This window comes from Plectropomus leopardus, chromosome 21, assembly GCF_026936395.1.
Source record: "Plectropomus leopardus strain MGB_pleo_1.0 chromosome 21, ASM2693639v1, whole genome shotgun sequence".
Taxonomy (NCBI): domain Eukaryota; kingdom Metazoa; phylum Chordata; class Actinopteri; order Perciformes; family Serranidae; genus Plectropomus; species Plectropomus leopardus.
This window is the reverse complement of record NC_142196.1, coordinates 17832155-17859538: the sequence shown is the minus strand read 5'-3', so window position 1 is coordinate 17859538 and position 27384 is coordinate 17832155. Positions and strand designations below refer to the sequence as shown.

The 27384-nt window shown below is 38.8% G+C and overlaps 1 protein-coding gene across 1 annotated transcript in view; it reads right to left on the bottom strand.

The window, feature by feature from the left end:
• Positions 1–27384, bottom strand: part of LOC121960796 (sodium/hydrogen exchanger 9-like) — an 83269-nt gene that overhangs the window by 55390 nt on the left and 495 nt on the right. Inside the window, exons 2-7 of the mRNA XM_042510656.2 lie at positions 24955–25154; positions 19464–19541; positions 19227–19303; positions 15626–15741; positions 3174–3279; positions 165–303 (exon numbers count right to left, since the gene is read on the bottom strand). Coding sequence (XP_042366590.1) covers positions 165–303; positions 3174–3279; positions 15626–15741; positions 19227–19303; positions 19464–19541; positions 24955–25154 — 716 coding nt within the window. The remainder of the gene's footprint in view (positions 1–164; positions 304–3173; positions 3280–15625; positions 15742–19226; positions 19304–19463; positions 19542–24954; positions 25155–27384) is intronic.

Genomic DNA, 27384 nt, shown 5'->3' with positions numbered 1-27384 from the left:
GCACTTTAAGACTTTAAGCAGTGCTGCTTTTGTTCAGGTGGTACAGTAGGGGTTTGTTAGAGGAGCAATTACCAAGTCGAGGAAGTAGATAGATTGCAGCGGATGCTGAGGTGATAATTGAGTTTGGGGTGCAGAGGCAGCAACGGGAGGGACTGAAAGGATATGAGAGCTGTTATGACTGTAAATATGAATCCCAGGAGGAAGGAGCCGGCAAGCACTCCGAGAAAATAACCAGCAGAGAGGAAGAAAGCAGGGGGGTCGAAGGCATGTCCTGCACCCATCTGGCTGTAGGTGGTGATGGCACTGCAAGACAAATTGACACAAAGGCTGAAAAAAGGTTACACACATAAAAAGAGACAAACTGTTATGGAACAAAAAGAGGGCAATAGCACAATTACGACAGAAGTAAATATGAGTGTTACAGATGCTGAAACATTAAAACGTCAACATGGTTTATGGCTCTGAAACAAATGCAGTTGTCAGAAATATGGCGCTCTTGTTTCTTGGTGTTAAAGTCTGGAGCAGTGCGCATAAATTCACATGCTTATTATGCTGAGCTAAGCCTTTAAGTGCAATTTATTGGAGTCGCTCCTAACACTACATGGCCTTCTTTAGAAGTCAAATCCTTCCCTGAAAAACAATCCATTCTGAATTATTTGCCTCAGAGACGTCCCAGAGTAGTTAGTGGGAAACAGGGGAAATACTATTGTTGTTCACAAAGACGACAGCATCGTGCTATTCACACCGCTATAAATATTTACTTTGCAGGGGGAAGGGGAGACTTCCACATGGAAGTCATTGAGTGCAAAAGAGGCCTCACAGGGAGGAGAGAGGGAGGGGGAGAGCGAGAAGTCCTGAGGTGAAGCAAGCAGAGACAGGCACCAATGCAAGTGGTTGATGGAGCTGGCTGCCTTTGTGGAATGACAACATTTCCTTACCCACTACACACCCTCCCCTGTACTCTCCGTGGACTTTGAATGTTTTAAATGAACTTCAGACCACTGAGTCAGCATATACAATGTGAAAGTGGAAGTTTTTGCCTCCAACTTTCATAGGCACACACCCTCTTATAGCCTGAGTAAAACTCAAACACTGTAAAATCTGACAAGTTGATTTTACTCTAAGAAATTAGTCTAATTCATATTTATTTTAAATCTATTTGTTAAGTTCATTTATTATTACTTAGCTACATTTATTTAATTTTGTGAAGTTGTTGCAATTCTAAAATGACAAATTAAATCAGTCTTTCTAAATGTTAACAACTTCAGTATACCAAGTTTAATGTGCTACACATCTGTGTCCTGCTGGTTGCAAACTAGTCAATCATATTTGTATTTTCTTCAACATGTTAAGAAAACAGAACTCACAGATCTCTGAACTTCATCATTGGCAAAATCCTCTTTGTGATGATCAAGTTAAGTCAAGCTAACTTGATTTACTGAGGTTGCTAACACCTAGAAAGAACAAGGTAATTTCACTTGTCATTTTGAAGTTGCAATAACTTTACAACATTAAATAAATACAGCTACATATCAAGTTAACCTAACACTTATATACAGGAGTAAGCATAAATTAATAGTTATATTTACTGTCCTTTTTCAAGGCAATCGGTTTCCAAGATCATATTATGCAAGACCAACTTTTCAGATTTTATGTAGCAGAAACTTGCTTTATACTCCAGATATGATAAAAGTGGTTTGTTGAAGATCTGTATGGTGTCAAAAGAAAATCTGTGACAAATGAACCTGTAATGTCTCTCCACTTTTCAAGCTGTCAGGTTGAAATGAGCAAGCACACACCACAACATGCCTTAATCTCCATAGCAAAAGGGGAAGAATCAATCAAGCTGTCACTAATGAGCTCAGCAATCTTAAAGGGGGAAATCTATTATCCCCTCTGTGAAAACTCAAGTTGAGTTAGCACAATAAATTTGGCTACTATTCCCTTGGTCTGTGTGGCCCTCTAGATGGTAAAGGGAAGTCCCAGACAAAAAATCTCAAGATGTCAACACAGGACCTGGTTGAATGGTGGCTGGGTCAAGGCTGCTGGAGCAGGAAGTTTAGTGCCTGTGAGAGGGCACATCAGCGTAAGGTTGAGCTGCTCTGGGAGCTTGTTAAAATTCCAGTGCCAGGGCCCCGCGTGGCTCACTAATAAGGGCCAGCTTTGTGTGTGGAGCCAGGGCGACCGGCAGGCTAGCGAGCCAGTCAAGTGACAAGAGATGGCATGAAGGCCGGTCACGCCACTCCAGGAACAAACACGGCACTATATGGACTGTTTTGTGCGGGAAGACGTGCAGGCTCCCTCCTCTGCACTTCAATGTACACAGAGACAGCAGCCGTAGCGTGAACACAAAAATCTGCACGCTCGCCTCCTTTTCTCTCCATCTGCCTGCCTGTCTGGGCCCATTTGTGCGATCGGAGAAAGAGACGCCAGGGATGGCAGGTACTGTACATGTCTTGCGTCAGTCTGTGTAAATACGATATGCAAATATGGATCTTATCACTGACATCTTCCTTCCACCTCCATTATTTCATCTGCCTGCCTGGCCATAAATGTGGACCTGTGTGAGTTCTCTCCCCTATCAGTCTCCATCTCGCTGCTCCCTTTCTTGCCATCTGTTAGCGCGTCTTCTTGAATGGCTTTGTTCACTAGCAATGTGTAAATAGAGCAGACAATGACTGCAATGTGTGTGAGCAGGAAAAACATGAATATCTGAGTGCAAATGCTAGGGAATGGGGAAAAGTTGAGGGGGAATGAATGAAGCAATTGAAATGCATGAACAAGGCATGACTGCATCATGGTTACTTCACTGAGCTTCCCGAGGATTTTATGTTGTATTTTGTCTGAATTTGACAGGAGCTGTGTTCGCCGAGTTCGTTAGCTGGGAGCGTGTCTCTACCCTGGCAGTGAGTCTCTCCCTGAGTACCTTAATGAGATGCTGACAGTGCCAGGGGCAACTCGCTTACGCAGTCCACTGCATAGCATCTGAGGCACTCAAGCGGTTTTGCCAATCACACCCCTTTCCTTAAAGCTGGCAGCATCCATCCAGCCTTCCCTCCTCCACAAATCCACCCCCGTAATGCCAACTGGAAAAGACTGAGCGCCCACACAATTAAACCTAGAAATATATCACATTCTGAGGGCATAGACAAATCCTAAAACGAGGCACTCACTGTGTCAGGACGATGGCCACGGCGTCATTCAGGACGCTTTCGCCAAACAGCAGGCCGTGCAGGTCCAGGTCCACACGCAGCTCTGACAGCACTCCAAGGACTGCAACTGAAAAAAACAAAACAAGTGTTACTGCTATTGAAGACAGCAGGAAGCACTATAACTCCTCTGCTAATCCCACAGCAAAAGAAGTGTGTGGAGTATCACCTCTTCTGCTACAAACAGGAGGAACCAGGGGAATTAATGTTACAGTGTGACAATGAAAGCTGACAGAGAGTGTCAGCACACTGAAGAGAGGATTTTGGCACTTGGAACAGCCGGAGTAACTAAACTGAGCAAAGACTTGTCCAGCCGGAGCTGAAGAAAATACACAAAGCTTTGGAAAAGACAATATTTATGTCTGCAAAGGAAACAGAGCATGAAATGCTGTGCTGAGCATTGTCCCTTTTGTCAGAGGCTCATTAAGGATAATTTACATATTTGAAATTGTTGTAACAAACTCAAGATATCTGGAATTGGATGTTTCTCTGCGTGTATGATGAGATAGAGAGAAAACAAAATATTTGCATAAATTGTTGGCCTTTCTATAGAATCAGTGAATGAATAAACTGTGTCATTGTGTTCTATAAAGAAGCACAAATCATACAGATAATTTGACTCTGAACAGTGTTTCAGGTCCAGAGTTTCAGCTGGGATCTTTTAAAGTGGGGTAGTCAAGGTTACTAATCCATAGTCTGGGGTCTGCAACAAAACATATTTTTGTCACCTGAAAAAAGTTAAGTGTACACTATATTGAGAATATAGCTTACCCTTAAATTGATAATCTTTTTTTTTTGGTTGGACTTTTTTAAGTGGCTAAAATACATTTTGTTGCTGACCCCGTCCACAGCAGTACCTTGCCATGACTCCAGTCTGCTTATCCAAACTGGGGATGTATTGACTGACATCTACTGTATGTAATACACTGTCTATGGATAAGTACCTCATACAAACCCACTTCAAAAAAATCTGCGGTATTTCTTAAACACATTTTAAAGTTTAAAAAAAAAAAAATCAAAATCTTGATTGACTGATGTCGGGGTGAATGTATTTTACCTGGTACATTTCCTGTTTAAAAATCACAGTCACAACCTGTGGTCATAACATGGCATCTGAGATTTGCTGGTAGCAGTAGAACAGATAATGCAAATTATCCGAGTAAAGTGAACGACTGAATTTCTGAATATGATTTGTATTTAATTGGGTGGTCCCAGTTCGTACAATTTCCTTATTATTAGCACTGCAGGTGTTTCTGTTTCATATGTGTTTGCTCAGCATGAACGTACGTCAGAGTGTGTTTATTAGCTTAGAGCATTGCCGCAGTTTTCACTATAGAGCGAGATAACAACGAGGATTCTGGGAATCTTGAGAGCGCGCTGGTGGAAGAAGGGGGGATAGATTAGAGCTAAGATGCTGCAGCTGATTAAAACATCCAAAAGGAGCCAATTACAGTCTACTGTAGGGGAACTACAGGCAGAGAGATCCATGTTTTAAATAATGCAAGATTCACTCACTGCTTGACAACACAAAGAATTCCTCCCCACAAAATTTGTTTTCACACACACAGGTACCTCTTGTATAATGACTTTAAGTGGACATGGAAGTTTACACAGACGGCACCTGCAGCCCTGAGTGTGTTTTTATAGGATATTTGTGCAGAGTGGAAAATAACACATAAATAGTACTGGTCACACTTAAAACAAATTTAACATAAAGCAGAGACTCAGTGCAAAAAATAAAAAAGGGAAAAAATAGTAAATGTCTATTACAAACTGTAAAAAACTAAATATTTTGAAGAATGAAATTAGTCTTAAGCATTTTAATTGCAATTATTTTTTCTGTTAACTATAAAAAGAAATATATTATCTTTTTTTTTTTTTAAAGTTTTCTATGATAAGATGAAACACTGCTGTTTGTGTTTCTGTACATTAGAGTCAAACAAGGTCGAGGCATATATTAATGCCTGATATGATTTAGAGAGAGCTGCAAAGTTTCAAAAACTTTGTATCCTCACCTCCGTCTAGCGTCAGGAATATTGTGAAAGAACTGAAAATAATAGATGTTTATGCAGAGGCGAGAGGCAGTTGCTGTGGAGTCTTGTCTGTTCCACTGCCAGTGATGACTGGAAGGGAGTTCCCAGCATTTACTGTAACCTCTGTGGATGATTCAGATGTTTCGTGGTGTCATGGTGTGAATCATCTACAAGGGTTAAATTCCCAACCAATCAGTGAAGCTGATGAATCCTCTTGGAACAAAATATTGCAAAACTATAAAACAAAAAAAGGTTGTATTCCCTTTTATTTAGCCCCAGAGGAGCCAAGATGCTAAAGAACAACACTTTCCCACAATTTAAAAAAAGTATAAAATCTTATATGATTAAATTAAAGGAATACTTCACTCATAAGTATATAAATTACTCAACCAGTGTTGTATTGAATTCAAGAAGAAAACTTTGTTTTTCTTGCAAAACCCGCAGTGAATGAAGAATCCAAAAACACTGAAATTCTGGATGAACTTAAGTAATAATATAATAATAATTTTTACAAGAACAAGCATCATCCAAGTAAAATATGCTAAAAATTTGTACTTGTGAGAAACACCTGAGGAAAATCCTCATTGTGGTCACTGTGCTCACCTGCAGCTCAATTCTGAGGTTGTTCCATAAATAGTTTTTGAAAAATAATAAATAAAGCAACTTCTGATCAGTCCATACCAATTTTAGACTTAAAACATTGTCTTGTTTGGTCACACCTACTTGATTTAAGTCATGCCCACCTTTGAATTAAATATCACCCATTATATGGATATGGATACAGATAACTTAGTTAGCTTAAAAGATACAAATAATGCTCATCCCTGTTGTGCAGTATAATCCAGTCTCATTTATTTTATGCTTAGTACTTCCCAAACACCTCCATTTTCTCTAAAACTTTATCATTTAAAACACCTCTGCATATACAGTCTCACATACGGACGAGTAACCCATGTGCACAGTTCAAATGCATCAGGTGTGCTGCTTGTATGAAAAAGTGTTTTAAATACTTTAAATAAAGGTTTTAGCAAAAACACCTGTTTGGAAAGTACTGAGCATAGCACAGCATATAAATGAGACTTGGATTATGGATTAGACATAAATTGTGTGAGTTTGTTAACACATGTTTTTATGTCCTTCTTCTGTTGCTAAACGCAGCCACCTTTTACTCCAATTTATCAAGACTTTTGTATGATTTTGGATATGTGGTTCACCGGAAACTTGCAAGATAAACAAACTTTTCTTTACAATTTCAGCTTTACACGGGGCAATTAACTGATATACAAATGATCATTTTATGGGTGAAGTATTCATTTAATAGGTAAATTAAAATGGCATTAAATTTGCTCTCAGTGTTTCATTATTAATAAAAGGTTCCCAGTTGCAGAAAGTAATGTTACTTGCATGCTTTGGGACCATATCTGAAATTTGCATTAAATAAAATATTACAGTAATTTGTATGTTCTGTATTGTATGTTTACAGTTGTTGTGACTAAGTCATTAGCAGCCTGAAAGCAGTAATCGCTAAAAAGCACACATGTGCTGTATTAATAATATATTCTATGCGTCTTCTTCGTCTTAACAAAGGTGCAATCTTTAACTTGCATCACGTCGTAGAAAGCAATTTCTCAGCTCATTTGTGGTGAAAATCAAATTTGTGATGAAAAATACAAACAACTTATTACTCACTTATTTATACAGCCGAATCTCTTGACACACTGCATCTGCTTAGAGGAATATGAGCTGAACTCCACTGTGAGTTCACCAACAGTAAACATCAAGCGGAAGATGCTGAGCATATGAATGAGCACATGCACACATGCAACATGTACGGCACTGCTGGACAGCTTGGTGTTGACACTGAGTGAAAGGGAGAATACTGACATTGACGAGGCGGTGATGGGCCTGTCAACTCAGTGCTTCGCAACACCTCAAGTATCTCCTTCTGCAAGATAGCGGCTGTAGCACTGTTGGCTGGATGTTTACTTGAACTGTAGATCAAATTACATTAGATTAAGATTGCAATCACGTTGGATAGATCAATACATAAATAGATCGACAGATAAGCACAGTGAATAGAAAATACGTGGTGACACAAATCCTTACTGTAACCGCCACAAAAGAAACCAGGCTGAGTTTCAAACAAGCAAAACAAAATTATCATAAAAGGAAAAGAAAAACAGATATGGAGAGAGGCGACACAAATGCACAATCGCAAACACACACATTTATAAGGATATAGGCACGGACAGGAAAACAGAAACTCGATGCTTTCTGAAGGCCAGACAAAATATATTCAAAACAATAACCGCTCCCGGCAAATTATTATTCCACCTGTTGAGACTAAGATGCAGAAATAATCTTATGAATTAGTTTCAGGGAAATTTGTGCTTTGAATAATGAGTGTGGCGTGTAGTTTGGCCCTGTACTGAACACCAGGCCAGTGAGGGCATCACAGTCAGCATACGACCAGACTTATAATAAGAGCAGTCGCAAGAGAGTGGCCTCGGGACTTGTTTTGACAGATCTGGCTCTTTGGTCTTTGACAGGTTTAAAGCTCTTCCTGGTTGGGGAGAATCCTTTATCTGGAGAGTCTGAGGTAGGCCCTCGAGTCAGGATCGTTCCATCTCCCTGCTCCCATAATGCCTGGCTGATGACAGCATGTCGTGCACTACTCACACTGCAAGATGGAATATAAAAAAAAATAAAAAATGGAGCCCACCCAACACACACATACGAGGGTGCGGGTTGTCTGTGTTGTCATAGCAACTCCGTCCTACAGCTGTCAAGTGTTCATCAGTTTCCACAGCAACACTATAAGGTGGAGAGAGTAGACAATTATTCCAGACATAATACAGTTGAAAGGGTTGGATGGAAGCCCTATTAGGTCAAATTAACCCGCTGCAGAGGTTTAACGCAGGCAAAGCTCTCGGCTATCTCAGTGAGAGAGCACAGGATTTGCTCGCTGATTTGACCAAATTAGGCAGATGTAATACTGAAAGTGATGCATTAGGGAAAAGATAACGGTCAACAAGGAATTACAATAATCTCCCCGGCTCTGAGTAAAAAGTGCTCAAATTTTTAGGCATTGAAAAGTTCACAAACAGAAGTCACGAGGCAGCAAGCCGAAAAGTCTTCCTAACTGTTTGAAAGAAAGCTGAAGTAATCTAGCGCTTTATAATTATTTGATGTTTCAAGTTTAGTTTTGTTTACACTGAAACTCACAGTAGGACACTGGAATGCCAGAATAGGATCTCCATTAATTTTAATTACTTTTTAATGACATTTGGGGGAGGGGTCAGTATGTTCTGGTCTCTCTCCCTAGTTAGTGGTGTCGATCTTGCACCATAAATCTATGACCATTATAATTTTGTGACACTTAAAGGTATTCCATGGAGGATTTTCCTTAAAAAACAATTCAAAAACTCAATCAAAAATAAAAGTAATCCCTCTCATTTGTCATTTATGACCCATTAGAAGTTTGTAGCAGTGTATTAGGCAGGGACTCTGCCTTCTGCCTGTATTTTCTTAATTTCTTCTTATTTTGCTGTATTCAGCATGTTTCGGGTTAAGGAAGCCACCAAATGCCAGATGATAAGAAGAGAGAAAGTTACAAAAATTGCAGATCACTTTTTTTCAGGCCATTTCTTTTTTTGTTTTTGTTTTTTACTTGTCTTTCTTTTTGTCTAATTTTAAGATAGTTTAAAAAAAAACAACTACTTTTTACTAATTTCTTCCACATTTTTGAGTGATGTTTTCGTAAGTTGCTCATTGCTTCATTTCCATACTTTTGAGAGAAATCAAGCCAATTTGGTTTAATCATTCACTATTGATAATTTGAAAAATGAACACTATATGCTTCGTTGTTACTGCAAAACCTTGCTTGAGTGTTTATACAGAAGTCTGTATAGAAGTTAGTATATGTAAAAAAGGGCACTACCCTGACCATCCTGCTGTTGATTTGAAAGTCTGTTCTACATTATATTATGAGTATACCTTTAAGAGTTCATTAAGGTCCAAACGGGCTGACCTAATAATGCCGAAGAACTAGCAACCAGTTTTTTTTTGGGGTTTTTTTGCTCCCTGTTTCTTTGTAAATATCAACAGTTTCACAACACCAAATCACATGTCTTCACATGGCCATGTCAAAGCCTGTTACAATTTGCCATTTCTGCTGTATGTGCTTTAGTAAATAGTGATTGTTGCCTGTGTGTGTTTTCATTCCGCCTAAATTTTCTGTTACAACTGCACTATTGCAATATCAATCATTGGTTCTATGTAAATTTTTGTAATACTCACGTTAAAGGTACTATGCAGGATTGTCTGTTACAGTTTGTAAGCATGCTCTGCAGCAATAGTGAAAGTAAAAGCCAAACCCAGATCCCCTCGATACATTTGAGTTGTATCAGTGTTGTGTCTCTTGGATGCATGCTGCTTACGATCTTTCCTTTTGTTAAAAAAAAAAAAACAACAAAAAAACCTGTGGGGGTACATATCCATAAGTGTTTACCATAAACAGGAGGCAGAGCCTCTGCAGAAAAATACACCACCACATAATGGGCCATAGGAGATGAAAGATCACTTCTGAGTGAGTCTACACATTGCATTTTGTAAAACTCTTTATAGTATAACTTCAAGTTGAGTTATGTGCGTGCATAGCTACACCTGTTTTGCTTACTTTCCTTTATTGTTTTGACAGGGACAATGCATATTAAAGGTTTTCAAAATCATACCAGAGTTGGCCAGAAAGGCTTATTTTCATCTGTAGTACACAGGCAGGCAATACTTAAAAGCACAAACATTAGGAATAAAAGCACAGAAAATACAATCAGTGATAAAAGCGGTGAAAATATGTAGATACAGACAGAAACTGCACCACACAGAGACAAGAAAGACAGCTGCTATGACACAAAGAACTAAGCTAAATAATGACAAATGAGAAAACAAACAACACAAAAGCACCTCACTGTTCTACTGTTCACAAGTTTGATTTCTAATAAATCATCTCTTAATGTTGTGGAGAAAGAATAGTGGTTGACAAAGTCTCTTATGTGTTGCTGTAAATTGTTCCAATCTTGAGAGGCTCTGACAGAAAAGACAGATTGGCACAAACTACTTTGTCTTCTTGGAATGAGACTGTGTTTTCAATATTCACTTTTAATCTTGTTAGATACTGCTGACAGCTGCAGATGTAAACAAGTCATTTCCAGCTCTGGCAACATTTCCAATGCTGACATACTAAAAGAAATATGCATGTGTAGAGTGCATGTCAAGGGAACTCCTAAGGAAGGAAATAAATAAATAAGTAAATACAAACTCAAAGATGAAAGGAAAAACTGCAACGCACTCCCAAAAAAGGCCTTTCCTTTGAGAAGTTAAGTGAGGGTTTCACCGACCTTTTGTAACCATCCCTGAGGCTGGAGGATGCAGCGCAGCAGGCGTTCCACTATGTGACCTGAAGCATGTGTCTTACTCTGAGTCTGAGCAGAACAGTTTTCAACAGTGCTTGTGTAAAACCAACAATTTAAACGCAATGGATGCACACTGACAGAAACAAATAAGTGCATGCTAGGGACATTTGTGCCTCATAAGAATTACATGAGAATTACCCTTTATTAGCTTAAAGGGTAACTGCCGCCACACAGTTGTATGCCTCCTTGCAACACTCAAGTTGCATTTACAGTTTACATCCATATCTGTGTAAACATGGGCGCTATGCACACAGAAGAGCTAAACAATCAGCACTGATTCAACGTGGTTATTGAGGGTTCTTCAGTTATGGCCAACGAAGGTCATCATGACCTTGACCTTTGGCCTTCTACCACCAGATTCTAATCAGTTCATTCTTGAGTCCAAGTAGTGCCAAATTTGAGGAAACACCCTCAAGGCCATCTTCAGATACTGCATTAACAAAAATGAGACAGATGCAAGGTCGCAGTGACAATACATTTTGACCTATGTAAACCAGAATCAGATAAGTTCATCCCTAAGCCAAGTGGAAATTTGGGCTAAATTTGTGCCGTTAGATTTGGTTTATCAAGCAACACAGTACATAAAATAAGCACAGCAGAAAGCCAGACAGGCCCGGACCACCGTGTTTAACTTAATACCTTAAAATGTTACAGTTACGGCCTTAAATGACAAGAGAGATAAACAAGTTTGATGATTTTGCATATCTCTGCAATTCAAATCAATTGCCAAATGTACCCAGAGGGGATCATTGTTGTTAGCACCAGGTCACAGTGATTCAGTCTGTGAAGCTCATATGGCTTTTATTTTTTATTTTTTTAAAAAAAAGCAACAACAATCTGTGGATTCACAAAATCAGGTGCCCATTCAATGGAGCAGCTCCAGACTTTACACCCTATGATATCACAAGTTTGAGACTCACTTCTCTGCTTTCTGCTTTTGAAAGAGAGCTCATGTTCACAAATATTGATTGAACTTTCCTAGACCATGGAAATAACATACTGGAATTCTTAAATTTGTTAGTGTTCTCCTTTAATCTTTTGAATTGTCAGCAGGTGCTGGAGTCTATCCATTGCTCATACTGTGGTGACAAGACTTGACATTAATTAAGAGACATCAGTTCACAAAATTGGCATCTCATCTTTGGAAGTATGAGGAGAAATCCGTGCCATAGCCAGGATTTTGCCACCTCACCTGCCTCAGAAATGTTCGACAAGACCGAAAAATATATGCAGCCTAATACACATATACAACTTTAAAAAATACCCCTTTGGGGCAGCAGTCACTCCATAAGGACTTGGGAACCAGAGGTTCATGTACCAAGTATGAAGTGTGGACTGATAGTTGGAGAGGTGCCAGTTCACCTTCAAGGTGCCCTTGAGCAAGGCACCAAACCCCTAACTGCCCAAGAGCAACCCCTTCGCTCTGATATCTCTTTATGTAATGTATGTGTATAGGTCCTGTTTATGCATGTGTGTATTTTTTCCCCTCTGGGATTAATGAAGCTTGTGTTCTTCTACTTAAAGAATGCTCCACTCTGCCAAAAGTATAATTCTAAGGAAGAATACTAGTTATATCTTAAGAAATTGACTCTAAAAATATTATCCTTATCAGCCTTAAAGCGCCCACCATGTGTAATCTGTCTGTAATTGTAAAACGTTAACTCCTCAGTTCATTAAAATCTCCACACTCCCAGAAATAGAGAGGACGTGCCATTAGTGTCTTCAATGTAGCTGCAGCCCTAAATCAGCATCCAAATGAATAAAAAAAAAAATTACTGGCAAGGCAGGCTTCCCATATGCCAGACTACTGTTGCTTGCTATCTGCTCTCAGATGAAGCTCTCATATATTCATTATAGCTGCAGTAAGAACCTGGGCTATCAAATATCTCTGTATATTCTATAGTTCAGTGCAAGCAAAGTGGCAAATAAATTAGGCTTCCATTTGACTCAAAGCTTGGCTGCCGGCCTGTGATGACTTTTACAGTGTTTCTCAAGATCTCCATCATTTCAGTGAGTACGTGACATCGTTGCACTTTCGCAATGAGTCATCGACATAACCAGAGAGCTGTCACACGAGGGTTAGAACATGAGGGAAGAAAAGCCTTACTCCTCAGCACTAAATTGTTTTCAGAGTCACAGTGGGTATGTTTGTGTAAAAGTAAGTCTGTGCCTATTTATGGAGTGCTTTGCTGCTTTGGCTGTGTGAATGCAAATATGCAGGAGAGAGAAACGGACGGGGACATTTTAATGGCTTCCTTTCAGAAAATCAGAAAGCCTGAGCTATATTTGGACAGTGCTAGATGGAGAAAGCCAAGGGGTCTTGGTTTTTGGGCCATTGATGCATTGTGATGTGATTCTAATCAAAGTGACGAGGGCACCGGGGTCGGAAGAGATGAGTTCAGTGTGGCATGTGGAAATAATGTCAGTCAGGGTGACGGCTGTGCCATAATCTACAGCTCCTCTTTGACACTCACCCACATCCACCACTTATTGGTATAAATAATTCATAACAAAATGAGGACATTAACATTACCACTGTGGCAGTGTCGTGGGATGCCTTATGACATCTCACTTGACTGCTCTTGAGTAACACAGATTATGTTGTGGTTCCACTTAGGAACAAGGTGCACCGAATTCAAAGCAGTTGCCTCGACTAAGAGGGCGTTGTGACTTTGTTCATGCATTAAGGCTCCACTATCAATCTCTGTTATCTATCACTGTGCAAAAAAGGTAAGGAGGGCTATACATACATACAAAATCTGGTTTCACTGAGGTACAGATACACAGATACCCAAGTGGAGTAACATAAAAACCTTAAATTGTACTTTTATGTTGATACCAAACATACATTTACATCTAACAATATCAAGTGTGCAATAGGTAAAGAGGTATAGAGACGCATGAAAGAATAACATGAGTTTGATCTTTGTTAACATGATGCCTCATATATGTTTTCTGATCCTGCAGAGAGCTGCATGAATCTACAGTATCAAATCAAAGCCCAGAAACTGCAGAAATGAGAAACGTAGAGTTGCTTGAGCAGTCTTAACACGTTCTTGTGTCTTTGATATTTTTTTTGACATGGTGTTTTTTTCTTTAACTCATTTGTATGTGTTTACCCAAGGCAGATCTCTGTGATGTGTCTGTTACATGCTCTCTGTGAGCTAGTGCCAAACAACGCCGAGAACATTCTTGGCTTTTTTTACTTGTGTTATAAAACAGTAGTTCTCAAACTTTTTTTCATCCAATAATGTATCCCTTTTAAAGCCAAGTGCCCCTGGACCAGTGTCAAACTTTTTGGTAGAAAAAACAGTATACATAAAGAGGTGCAGTTAAATGAGATTATTCCCATTACAACATATTCTTCCTGATCAGTTATGCTGTTTGTTTAAATTTTCTCCATGTTTTCAGCTGTATTGCTGTGATGTTTCAACCAAAAAATCATTACCGTATTTCGTCTGTCTTTCAATATCAAAACTAGCTTAATGGTCACAGAACAGTGTGTTTACAAAAGTAAACATGAATGTGATTGTTTGTTGCTGCAGGTGACAATTTAAAGCAGTTAATGATTGACTGTAAATAGGAATACTGAATATAAAATGTGGTTTGTCAAACTTACATTTCCAGTTTTTTATTGAACGTATAGTAATTATAGTAAAATCTATCAGAATTGTATGCCTCTGAGCTTATCAATTCCTTTTATCAGTGCTGGCATGTTTTTCTGATACAAATTGCAAAACAATAATGTTAAACTTATGCATCTACACTGGAAACATGCAACAAGAAGGAGTTGTGATGGAGAGGAAAGAGTCCAAAGCATGACTTCATTTCATTAAAACCTCTTTTTAAAACCTAATTTTGAACTGTTCAGAGCATTTCGACCAAAAATAAATTGGTCCAGATACTGAAAAGTTGGTTCTCAGCTGGAACAAAAAAACAACAAAAAAAAAGCCGGCAGGTTTTTTTGCTGTGCTAAAGTGCAAACCATAATGACATTCGTGGCAGTGTCATGTTGCACAGTTTGGATTGAGAGGATAGAAAAGGCAACAACAGGCAAAAACATTAGGTCAAGTGAGGAATCGTCAGACAAAAAAAGAGCATGCACTGATTCAAAAAATCACAAAAAACAGTTGGAAAGACAGGCTGGTTCGCTAAATAGCACCAAAAGCTAACTTGGCGGCGGAATAATAAATGAAAGACAACAACAGTGCTGCTTGTGAAATCTATAAAATGATCATTTCAAGGGCTGAAACACCAGAAAAATGCTTAAATATTTTTCTACACAACACAGGCTTAAATTTCAGAACGCCATATATCTGACCCTCTATGAATGAGTGCCAGTGTTTCCCAACCAAGCAGCACATCTGTTACTTGGTGTAAATATCCTATCTTATAACATTAGCGCCACACAGGCAAGCTGAGCACATGTGCGACCAGAAGAAGAATCATTCCAAATGAGAGTTCAGCAGTGAAGGTTTTTTTTTTACACCTGAGTCATTCGCATGCCTTTTTGTCTTCTCTGTGTCTACATTGTGTTCAAACTAACAAAAAATAACAGTTTGTGTATGCCCATTTTTTTCTAAATTGATCAGGGATCATGAAGAAAATATAAAGTATCAGACTGATAAGCGTACTTCAAAATAGCATTGATATCAATAAAACCTCAGTCATTTCCATCCCTTATTATAGAGTAAATATTTTAGGAATTACACATGAATGATATTTTTAAATACCCCCTACAGTACCCGCACCCCATATGAGAAACAGTGCGGTAAAGCAATAAAAGTGTGAGTATAATTATGTAAGAGTTTTATATATGTATAAAACCAACGACCCCAAAAATGAATGTTGCTACTAAGAGTAATGAGAGTAATGAGAGTGACTGTAGGTGCTCCTTTATAGGGCCAGCTACCTGGGTCAGTGGTGGACATAATGGCACCAAACAGGAGGCAATCAGTAAGGAAGAAGTCTCCATCTGCCGCTCGGCCCAACAGCACCATCAGTCTGGTGAAGCCGTAGACGCAGGCCCTGGGACAAACAGACAGAAGGACATGCAGTGAGGTCATCAGGGAGCACCAGCCAGAGAAGGGCTATCAGTCATGCCTCTAACCGCAGCAGGGCTTCCCCCAGAGTAGTGTGGGTAATGGGGCCAGATGCCGCCAGCAGGTGAGTTGACCCGTTTCCAGGCAGCAGCTGCTTAGCGAAGGTGGACACAGTACGCTGGGTAACATTAAATTTAAGCACATTTTTATGTGTGTGTGTGTGTGTGTATAGATCTCCTTCCAATCACACCCGCCTAATGCACCCACACACATGACAAATACTCTTGTTAGACAGTTTCTCTGAACGCTTATCCGTCTTCACCCTCCCATCCATTTTATGACAGAATTATAAAGACTCCGACATAATAAAAGGGCACCAGAATTATGAGTATGTGTGTGCTCACACACAAAATCCTCCGAAAGACTAAAATCCATGAGGAAAGTTTGTGAAGGGCATTGTGACAGAAATAAACCATAAGCAGTATTTTTATCAGCTCTGGGGCCAGACAATAAAACAAATCTAAAATCTAACTGTCCCCAGAATGCACTACTGTGTGCTCTCGCTTATAAAAATACAACGAGATGAGCAAAAACTTGCTAACGTGTCCATTTCGCATTCAACGCCGCAGTTTGGCCCTCAACTGGCAAATGATGTGTGTTAAGAACTAATCCTGTTACTGTGAAGCATCCCATAATAATCAGTATGCCAGCATGTCCTCTGGGGAACCTTTCTGTCCACTGGTAAAACTCTGTTGCCACGGCGACAGCATACGACCTGTCCCCAAGGCCAGGATTTAAAGTACTGCCCTCAGGTCGAGCAACTAAGCTGTCTTATGCATGTATCTTTAAGGGAGATTTGAAGTTATGGTAATGACGTGTGTGTGTGTGTGCATGTGTGTGTGATATAGAGGGAGTAAGAGAGAGTGAGACAGGCGGACAGAGAAAGAGAGGAAGTGGATGCACTTGGGCAGTTGAGTCATTAAGGCTCCCTCACTCCCATGAGACTCTCTTCTCCCCATAGGATATGGCAGACGCTCTAACAAGCAACAGGATTGGTCAGGTCTCGGGCCTCGGCATCAAAGAATGTGTGTGCACGTGACCCAACATGTCAAATCGTGCCCTGCTTCCCACGGGGGAATTGGAAAGAGTTTGACAAAGGGTGTTGCCGGGGAAGGACTAATATGTGGGAGAAGTGAGGAAAGACAAGCTCTTTTACAGTTTGTTTCAGCAGGTTGGAGAGTAGGTTATAATATCTATAGGCCATGAACTTTTCCCATAGATATACAGATAATATACATACAATTATGTCGTAATTAAACAACAAGCACACTAGATAACTCTAAAAACAAGCAGCAGCTTATCTGAATATGAAAAAATAATACTGACATCACATTTTATATCAACAGGAAAAAGAAAAACTATTTATACACTCAGATACCACTTTTTCACGTTCATCTGTTCAGTCTGATGCAATGCGATACAACAGACATGCCGTGATATCTAACTTTACAAAGCTCATTAGGACTGCAACAATTAATTTCATTGTCGATTAATATGTCAGTCATTTTCTCAATCATTGATTAGTTGTTTGGTCTATAAAAAGATTGAAGAAGAAGAAGAAAAAAAGTACATCAGTGTTTACCAAAACACAAAATGACATTCTCAAATGTCTTGTTTGTCCGCAACCCAAAGACACTCAGTTCAGTGTCATGGAGAAGTAAAGAAACCAGAAAATATTCAAATTTCAAAAGCTAGAATTACATATTTTTGACATTTTCTTAAAAATGACTCTTGTCTAGAGTGATGATTTTTAAAGGCAACAGGCTGATAAACAGCTAAATGTCTCTCATTATTTTGCCGCAGGGTGGTTTTTTTTTCAGAAATGATTGGAATGAAGCAGGAAAAACTAAAAACAACCAATTTTTATTTTTTCATATTTATTTCTATTTTTTTTTTCTGTGTGTGGTTTTTTACACCATATTTGTGTGCAGCGAATTAGTGCATCAATAACAAGAGTTTCGCAATGATCTAAGCTGCCTCCAAAGTCTGAGGGTGCCATCCAGTGTTGTGAGGCTGCAACAGCAACCCAGTCCCACACAACATACTAAAACAAAGCAGGTTTTGATCATATGGTCATTTTAAGTGTGCTGTTGATGTACACTATATACCTCTGAATAGCAGACATTTTCACTTATCATAGTAGAAGAAGAACAGTATTTCATGTGCATCACTCATGTTTCAGGGCCTTGCTATTGTGCATGCTGGCTCACAGTCACAGCTCGCTGGGAAATTTGAAACAGAGCAGTAATTAATGTCATTAGTTACACCTGTGCTTTTTGCTGCTATGAAAAAGGCCCATTGTACGACCATGCAATGCAACAAGCAAATAGAGAAGCTTCTTACAGCTGCAAACAATCTGAGTTAATTGCAGATGTGATGACACAGCTCCCAAAGGATCTTCATTAAGTCTTTGTAAAAAGCAGTCTTAGTTAAAATAGAACATTACACTGTTTTTGTGTGCTGTAGTTTATACTAACTGCAAAAGACTAAGGCAATTACTATTTAGTATGTACTGTAGGTACTGGAATATAGCATAAGAAAATGGCACAATACAATAGGGCTGCAACTAACTAGTATTTCCATTATCAATTAATCTACTGATACTCTGTAATTATTTCGATTTTACATTTTTGTTCTTGAGTGCTGCAGTACTTTGCCTCTTTTCTGTTTTATGGATGCACCAAAAATCCAAAGCAAATTCCTATTAAGTGAAAACCTACTTGGAAATAAATCCTTTTCTGAATCTAATGAGTGATTAATCTATTAATGACAAAAATTTTTGAAAAATGCTCATCATAATTTCCCAGAGCTCAAAGTGCCGTCTTCAAATTGCTTCTTTTGTCCAACTAAAAGTCTAAAACCCAAAGACTCTTCATTTACTATCATAAATGACAAAGAAAAGCAGAGCATAAATGAGACCCAATCGATGCAGTTCTACAATACAGTGGCAACTTCTAAAAAATCTAATTTCATTTGACTGAAAAGATTAACATATGAATTGAAAATTGGCACAACTAAAATTCATCATGATCAAAACACATGTACTGTACCACTAAAAGTGACCTTCCATACATGAAATACATTTTATGTGCATATGATTACATTTTATAGACTGTCAGTTTCTACCATCAATTTTTTTCTCAATGTCAGACACTGTGTCCATCTTAATAAAGGACGGTGTTAACGCGGGGAAAAGCGATAAATTAATCCATGACTTTATTCTTCTGTCCTTGACTCAGTTAAACGTCTTAGATTATACACAGTGGAATGTATGTGAAAAGCCACTGTTCTCAGGATGTTATCTAATATCCAGCACCTCACCTATTGTTTTTTCACTGTAACCATGTGTGTTATTGTATTTTTGATGTTTGAGTGAACAAAAGAAAAGAAAAGAAAACAAAAAAAGCTTACCCTATGGTCATACAGCTGATTATAGTACCCATAAAAGCAAAGGTCAGAACAGATCCAAGATTGTCAATGAATCGTTTCTGGAACATAAATCAAAATTAACACCAATTAGTGACATTAAACAAAATGCAACACTTTTACTAAAATTTAACATAACAAACTCCAGCACACACTATAAGGCAAGTCCTTTGATGATGTTTTTTTCCCAGACTTGGAGGCATGTCAGGGCAGCAGTCTCACCTGATTAAGGGTGTAAGCTCCATGGAAGATGATGGGTGGCAGGAACAGATTGAAAAGGACCTCGGGATCAAAGGTCTCCTGTGAAAGACAGAGCAGTTGTGCTGGTGACTGACAGGACTCCCGTTTACTGAATGTGACTGACTGACAGACAGATATTTCGCACTCATCGTTCACTTCGGCAGCTGTGTTTTGGCAGACAGGCAGCAGTCTTTTTTTTTTCTCTTTGAATCCCAGTGTCACAATAATCTCCAGTTACCACGACAACCTTATCTGTCCTCTCTTTTTTTAAAAGAAATATATACGGCACATTGTTAACAGGAAAATCGTGAAACTTCAGGTGTTTTTTTTATTGTTCCCACCCACCCGTGAAAATTTCATTTGGAAGCATTATAGGTACCACTGCAAAGAGTTAGCTACCAAAAAGTAGGCTCACACCTGTCAAAAACCCAAAAAATCACTTTGTAGCTTAAGCTTAAGGAACACAGAAGATCTACAAAAGAGCACAGATTAAAGGTCGGCACCTAAGATTAGTGTCACCAATTCAGTATCTGACCAAATCTCTCCCCTTCTGTTCCTGAGTTACGGCCAGAAAAGTGTTTTTTTGCAGTTCAATTTTGTCACAGTAAAGCTGACCTTTGACCTTTTGGATATAAAATGTTATAATTTCATAATTTTATCCTATTAGACATTTGTGTGATTTTTTGTAGCTTTTTCTGCCTTTATTTGATAGGAAACTTCAGGCATGAAGGGGGGGCCGAGGCCAGAATCAAACCTGCGGCTGTTGCCGTGAGGATGTAGCCTCTGTACATGGGGCGCCTGCTCTACCAACTGAGCTACTGGGTGCCGCCATTTGTCTGAAATTTTGAATAATTAGCATATGGATTTTGAGTTCAGGGTGACCATGACCACCACATTTTTATCAGTTCATTTATCAGTTCAAATAGACCTTTGTGCCAAATCTGAGGAAAATCCCTCAAGGCCTAGAAGGAGGCAAGGTCACAGTGACCTTTGACCACCAAAAACTAATGAGTCTAAGCGAACATTTGTGCAAAATTTGAAGAAGTTCAGTCAAGGTGTTCTTGAAATACAGCGTTAACAAAAATAAGACAGACATGGTTACAGTGACCTTGACCTTTGACCTATGACCACCAAAACCTAATCTGTCCATTGTTGATTTGTGCCGCATTTCAAGAAATTCCCTCAAGGCGCTCTTCAGATAATGCGTTCACAAGAATGGGACAGGCGGATGGACAACTAGTAAATATAATGCTACAGGCTATAATACGGGCTACGGCTATCGCCTGCACAGAGGCATAAAATTATCAACCATGTTACTGAGTGTTTGTCTTATTCAGAAATGCTGCAAATTCTTCCAACATCAAACTCTGAACCTTCACTAGGGCCACTAGATGGAGCATTAGATCAGCTTAGAGCCCTCAGTTGCTGATAATACAATACTGTGTAATGCATTAGCATTCTGTCCAAGTACCCTGACTCAGACTTCCTCCACTGATTAAAGCAAAGCATAATACAAAGTGAGAAGTCTAACTAGTTGTGTCAGTGCTCACCACAGAGGCTCCCAGCGTTCATTACAATGAGAATAAGCAAAGACCATCAGTATCGTCGCACGTGTCGAAACAATAGATGGATTAACATTAAATAAGATCGGAGCTGCAGATCACAACCTACATTACCATCAAAACAAACAGGAACCAAGAGTGCAAGGTGTATTTTAACATACTGTGCACGTTCTCTGTCTGTTTCTCATCCCAGCCAATATGATGCAACACAAGCCGCTCAGATAGGTAGCCTTTCATGTCCTTCATCCTTGAATCCTTTTTATGTCTATTGTGGGTATATTGGGAGGATCAAACGGCAGTGATATTCAATTCAGATCAAAATAATGCCACTTTTTCCCCGAATCCTACATCCCACAAGGTCTCATTACATAGCTCAAAATTAAATTTCACTTCAATTAAATTCCAGAGATGTGGTGGTGGTGAGGCTGAAATAGGACTGTGGTCACAGACTTTTTTTCTTTTTTTTTAAACAAAATAATGTTGAAGCAGTCCGAGTAGCATGATTATTTGGGCAAATGAAAATAGGGCTGCCTCTGTATGTCCCATTTCCTGAACATGTTGCATTTTAGTGAACATTTACACATGTGTATGTGTGCATACATTATTCTAATTTAGATATCTGATGCTCGAAAGGCACCTATAGATTTTGGAGAGCCATCATGCTTTTTTTCAGTAATTCACACTTGAAATGGTTGCCAGAGCTACAAATTGCTTCTATCTTTCTGCTCCTTTCACCCGCCTCAATATAAATTACTTTTTTGCAGCTGCAATTACCCACACGGCACAATATATGTGTATTTTTTCATCTGTGCAGGCAGTGCGAGACAAATACAAAATGACATAACAGAGACTAATATAGACACTGTAATCAATAAATTATGCATATGCTAGTGGTTTTATTCTAAGGGCCACCTGCACCACAGAGTCCAGGATGGAGGTGTGTTGTATACGCTAATTGCCTCTTCAGCTGAGCAGCACTAAATTTAATCAGACCACAAACTTTAATGCTTTACTCCCCAGTGGCACATAATGGACCCAGTAATGCAATGAAATTCTTATCTCCCCCTGCTAGGTCCCCGTATGAATCAGACTTAATGGCGTGAAGGCTACACAGAATGGTCTGACCGATGTAATGGCCTTTGTGGTAGCCTCTGCTGGTTTGCTAATGAGACCCCAGCATTCAAAGGGGCCAAAGAGTCCAAGCCATTAGTGAGGAGTTACACTTGGCCTGGATGATTTGCGAGGTTCATGGTTCACTTGCTCCCTTTCTCTCTGGTTGAAAGATCGCTCTGAGATTAGGAAATACATTTTCAAATATGCTCACTCCATATCCTCTTGTGCTTGTTTGCCATCATGTGGCTGAGTCTGTGGTTCATTGGTTGGTTTCTTTGATATGACAAATCCTCCCGATAGCACCACCAAAGTATGAAAGCAAGCCAGAGAAAAAGTAATAATAGTTAAGACAACCAGAGACCCATGTCAAGGCTTAGGCTCTTCTACTTAGTGATATTAGAGTCTCTGACTTATTTCTTTTATAATGCAATATTGCTGCAAAGAGTCTGCAGTATCTGGCCTAAAGCTGGTGTAGGAAGGAATCTGGAAAAGGCAAAAAAACAGCAGAATTTATACAATCTACCCTCCTCCTATGGCTCTGACATCTCTGTCTAAGCTCCTCCAACTAGACAACCACGAGTATATGCACACGCTTCACACACTAACCTACTGGTTTCCTTGCATTAAATAATTTAATCTTATTTCATTATAGAGATGCCCCCCACCCCCTTTCTCTCTCTTATTCTCCCTCTTCTCTCTCTCTCTCTCTGTTTATCAGACCACAAATGAGGCTAGAATTATCTGGGTAGCCACTCCAAGGTCCTGCCGCCTCACTCCCTGTCACTGTGGATTGCTTCGCTGGGGGGAGAGCACGCAGCAGCTCTCAAGACAGACCTTCATTAAGCTGAAATTCGACCAGCAGCAGCGTTGGGTCTAACCTTTGTAATAGCAGCAACAGAAGGTTCACTGTTCGAGTGAGCAGTTGAGGCCTCGGGAGCTGAGGTTTGCACTGGGTGGATTTTGTTGCTGGAGCTGCTGACTGTCTTCGTTTTTTGGGTTGCCTTGCAGTCGAAGCTGTTATTTTCCACTAAACAACAATTTTCTTCTCTACCTTTTAATCAAGCTTTCACCAAAGGGACATGCGTACTCATCTGCATTTGTAACAGCGAACAGGAACGCCCTCTCTCTGATATGACCTGTGATTGGCCAAAGTCTCCTGCATGGGCTAGACTTTCTAAAAGTTTAAAACAGAGTCAAAAGGAGGGGTAGAAGTCTAATTTTCTCTCAGACCACATCAATTACAATATGCTAAAATTTTATTATGGGTTTTTTGCCTACTGCCCACCAAAATAAAATGGCCTACACCAGCTTTAAGGTCCAGTTGTGAAATTATTCCTGCTGCACCCTAGAGACAAGAAATAAAACAAATATACTGTGATTTGATAAAACAAAAACACCTCTTGCAGGTAAAATATTTTGCTGAAAACATTTTCGGGGCGGGGTGGGGATATTGTTTTTTAAATCTTTTTTAAAGTACGTTAATTAGCGTACGGTTATCAGTGCAGTTATCAGAACATTAACATACCAATACTCTGTAAAACCATACCATATATTAGATTTATTATATTATTTTACATTGAAGTGTAACGTAGATTAGCATCAAGGTTCAATTTTATGCTTCTTACATAAACAAAATGCTGTTAGATCTCTTTAATGTGAAAAACAAATTACAGTTCAACATCTGTCCCGACCAAACCTTTGTTTGAGCCAGCATGGTTCATAAACATAATGGCTAAGTGCTAATTAAACTCTCAGCATCTAATCATAAGCAGCGGTGCATTTCTACTACATTAGGAAAACGGTGTTGATATACAGTCTGCACATCATTTTGTGATACAGAATATTTGTTCACAGTGTCACAGTTCCCTCCACTTTATAACAGACGGCAGATATACACATCCATTACAGTGTTCTGTGTCACAGGTTAAGATGGCCATCTCAGTGTAAGGGGGAAACGCTGCAGTGCCTGTTGAGATGAACTATCTCACATCTTTTCTGCAATGCAGAGCAATCCAGCACCAATATCCCTTGCAGGAGTACCCCATTATGGGAACTCTGCATGTAAACATACAACTAGTCAAATTTCAAGGGGAAAAAAAGGTTTTCTAATTGTATTCACACTGTTTATGTCTTCAGTTTTTGGCAGGAACATACTTTTAGAGAAATGTGAGTATAAAGCCTTTTTTGTTCATTGATCAGCTCCTCTGTGTTGCTTTATCTACTCCACGAGAGTCCATGTATCTAGTCTGTTTATTGGTTTCTGTGTTAAGCTGTCTTCTAATTCCCCCTTGTCCGCACCACACACCTGAAAATGTAATCTCCCCTATCTGTTCCTTAATAAATCCTTAATATAGGTTAAATTGCTCTGTTGCCCTATTTCTCTTTCTGTTCCACCACTCTCTTGCTTCCCTAATAACAAACAGACCATGCAAGTAATTTAGTGGAAAACCAATAACCGAGCACCATTAGAGGAGACTGTTGATGTAAATACCTAGCACACACAAGGGAGAGAATATAGATGTGATCAAAGGAAATACAATGAAGAAAAAAACTGTTATTTCAGACAAAAAAAAACTACATCAGAGGAAAAGAAACATCCTGTTTGGTGTGGTTTGTTTTCACATGTTCCCCCTGCAATATTGATTATGCAGCTTTTTAAAGCAAATGTTTTATTGAGACAAGTTGTTTCACTTTCCATTAGAGGCTATGTTGTGTCACAAACTGCAGCTAGCCACATAAATAATTCAATTTTGTAACGTGTATTTGAAGTGCAGGTCAAATCACATTGCCATAGTTACCGTGTGAGGGGTTGAGACTGTTGGGCATCGTTGGCTGACTTTCCCAACATGTCTGAAACAGTGAAAGTGTGGTGTGATGTTCACAGTCAAGATGTGAGGAGTGCTGTTAAGAGCGCCACAGCTGCACACAGTGTCCATGTCGTCCATATGTTCTGCTCCGTCAAATGACAAATACTTCACTGTTAAACCCACAAGCATGCCTGCAGAGGAAAGAGAAAGACAAAGCTGCTGTTGTGAAAAAAAACCACATCATTATGCAGCTACTGTTATGCAAAAAATACAACTTAACTTATTAGAACAGTCCTGCAGAAGATAAAAAGCCAAGGAGCCTTATAATATGGACACGTACCACATTTGGGAAAATGATTTACATTACATGTTGCTATAGTGATGAAACATGGGTGAAATTGCAGTCTTTAAATATTGCATGAATCAAGCATACTGCTCGCTGACTGATGATATCTGAAGCTACCTGGCAAGTGCAGTGTCTACAAGTGTAAGACATATAGATTTAATGCTTTTTAAGATCTTTTTAGGATACACTTTGACCAAATTTAAGACTCATTTTTGGACAAACCATCTTTTCTCATTCAAACATGCAGGTAAGAATAAAGGTAATATATGTGATCCTGGTCAGAGGTGAGAAAATGGTTATCAGAGTGAGTCAGGTTAATCTGCATGATGCCAAAAGAGAAGTAAAAGTATAAAGTAAAAAGGCTGTGTTAGGTTTAGTCGGTTATGTAGCAATTTAAAAGATTTTTAACATCAGAAATATGGACTTTCACGCAGAGGAAACTGACTCATTTTCACACACACAAAAAAAAGAGGGATGAATACATTTTGATGAAATTTATGTGACAATTAAGACCTCACAAATTCAAATTTAAGACTATTTAATGAATGTTAAGTCCTAATATATAAAATTTTTTTTTTACATTTTCACACATTTTAAGGACCTGCAAACACCCAGACTGTACTGTACTCAGTGTAATAGTATCCTAAATTGCATCCATACCCAAAGAGTATGCTGTCTCTTTACTTCTTTATATTTCCACCCTTCCTCTGGCTTTCTATTTCACCTTTCCCTTGTCTTCTTCTTTAATTTGAATTTAGTCTGTTTCTTTTTCAACTTTTTTATTTCTGTTTTTTACTTAGTTGTATCCTTTTATGTTTTGTAATTCAGTAACGTCTATACATTTATTTCTGCTTTTTTTTTCATTTGTTAGTATGTCCATAATGTCTACGTGTGTGCACTAACTGGGAAATAAAGGGATTCAAAACAGTAGCCTAAATTAAAAGGTTGAGTCCAATGTCATTTAAATTTTAACTTAACCTTTACGTAGCCATGATAGATTCGACAGAGAACTCTTTTTCAGGGGAGTCCTGGACAAGATCAACAGCAGAATAGTTACTGCGATGAAAAAAACTTAAAATATAACTTTTTTAAAATATCCCATAGAAGATTTAAAGACAAGAAGCCCACAACAAGCACACAAGTGTTCCACATATGTGTAAATGATTAACATGTTGCAATTGTGATGAAACATGGGTGAAACTGCAAACTTTATATTACTGCAAAAATCAAGTATAGCCTTCTGCTCGCTGGTTGATGGCATCTGGAGCTATCTGGAAAGTATTGTACCCTACTTGCTGTAACGATAGCTTAAATTTAAAGATTAAGTACAATGTCATTTTTATTTACATGTCTATTGTAGTGAGACTGCTAACAACTGAAACTTCTATGCAGTGCCAAGCACGTAGGAAAACTACAGTGACCAAGATGAAAATGTGGATGGCCCTGTCCTAGAGCCAGTGTTTAAACTGTCACAGAAAATAAGAATAGACCATGCTTCAAAATATTTCATCCAGTTGTGGATATTTGTGAACATGCAGAGACATCTTGTTTGTAATGTGTACAGCTCATGTTGGGATGGTCATGAATAAAGGAGGGTGGATGTTGGTGATTGTGGACACTGTTACAATACTATCACACTAGTGCTTTTGTGTATTTGTTGTTTTGTCTTTTGCCGTTATTCAATCCTTATTTACTATTTATCTACCTTATTTGTTTTAATTTGTTTCTTTTTCTCATGTCTGGTGTTCCTGTGGAGTATGTTATCTATGATTTGGTTTGTGTTGTTGAAAAAGTTGAAATTTAATAAACTTCACGTCATAAAAAAATAGATTTCATCCCAAGGAACAAAGTCGGGTAAAAGAGACACATCTAAAACACTGTTTGACCACTGACAACCCAACAAATCTGTCTTTTAAAGTGGACTTAAAGGCACTCAAAGAAATCAGATCATGGAGTTTTAAGACATTCTGCAGTATTTTCCACTAATGTCAACATATTGCCAAACAACCACCTACAGACAGGCTTGTCAGGTTAAAAAAATATATTTTGTATTATACCTTTAAAAATGTCCTTAA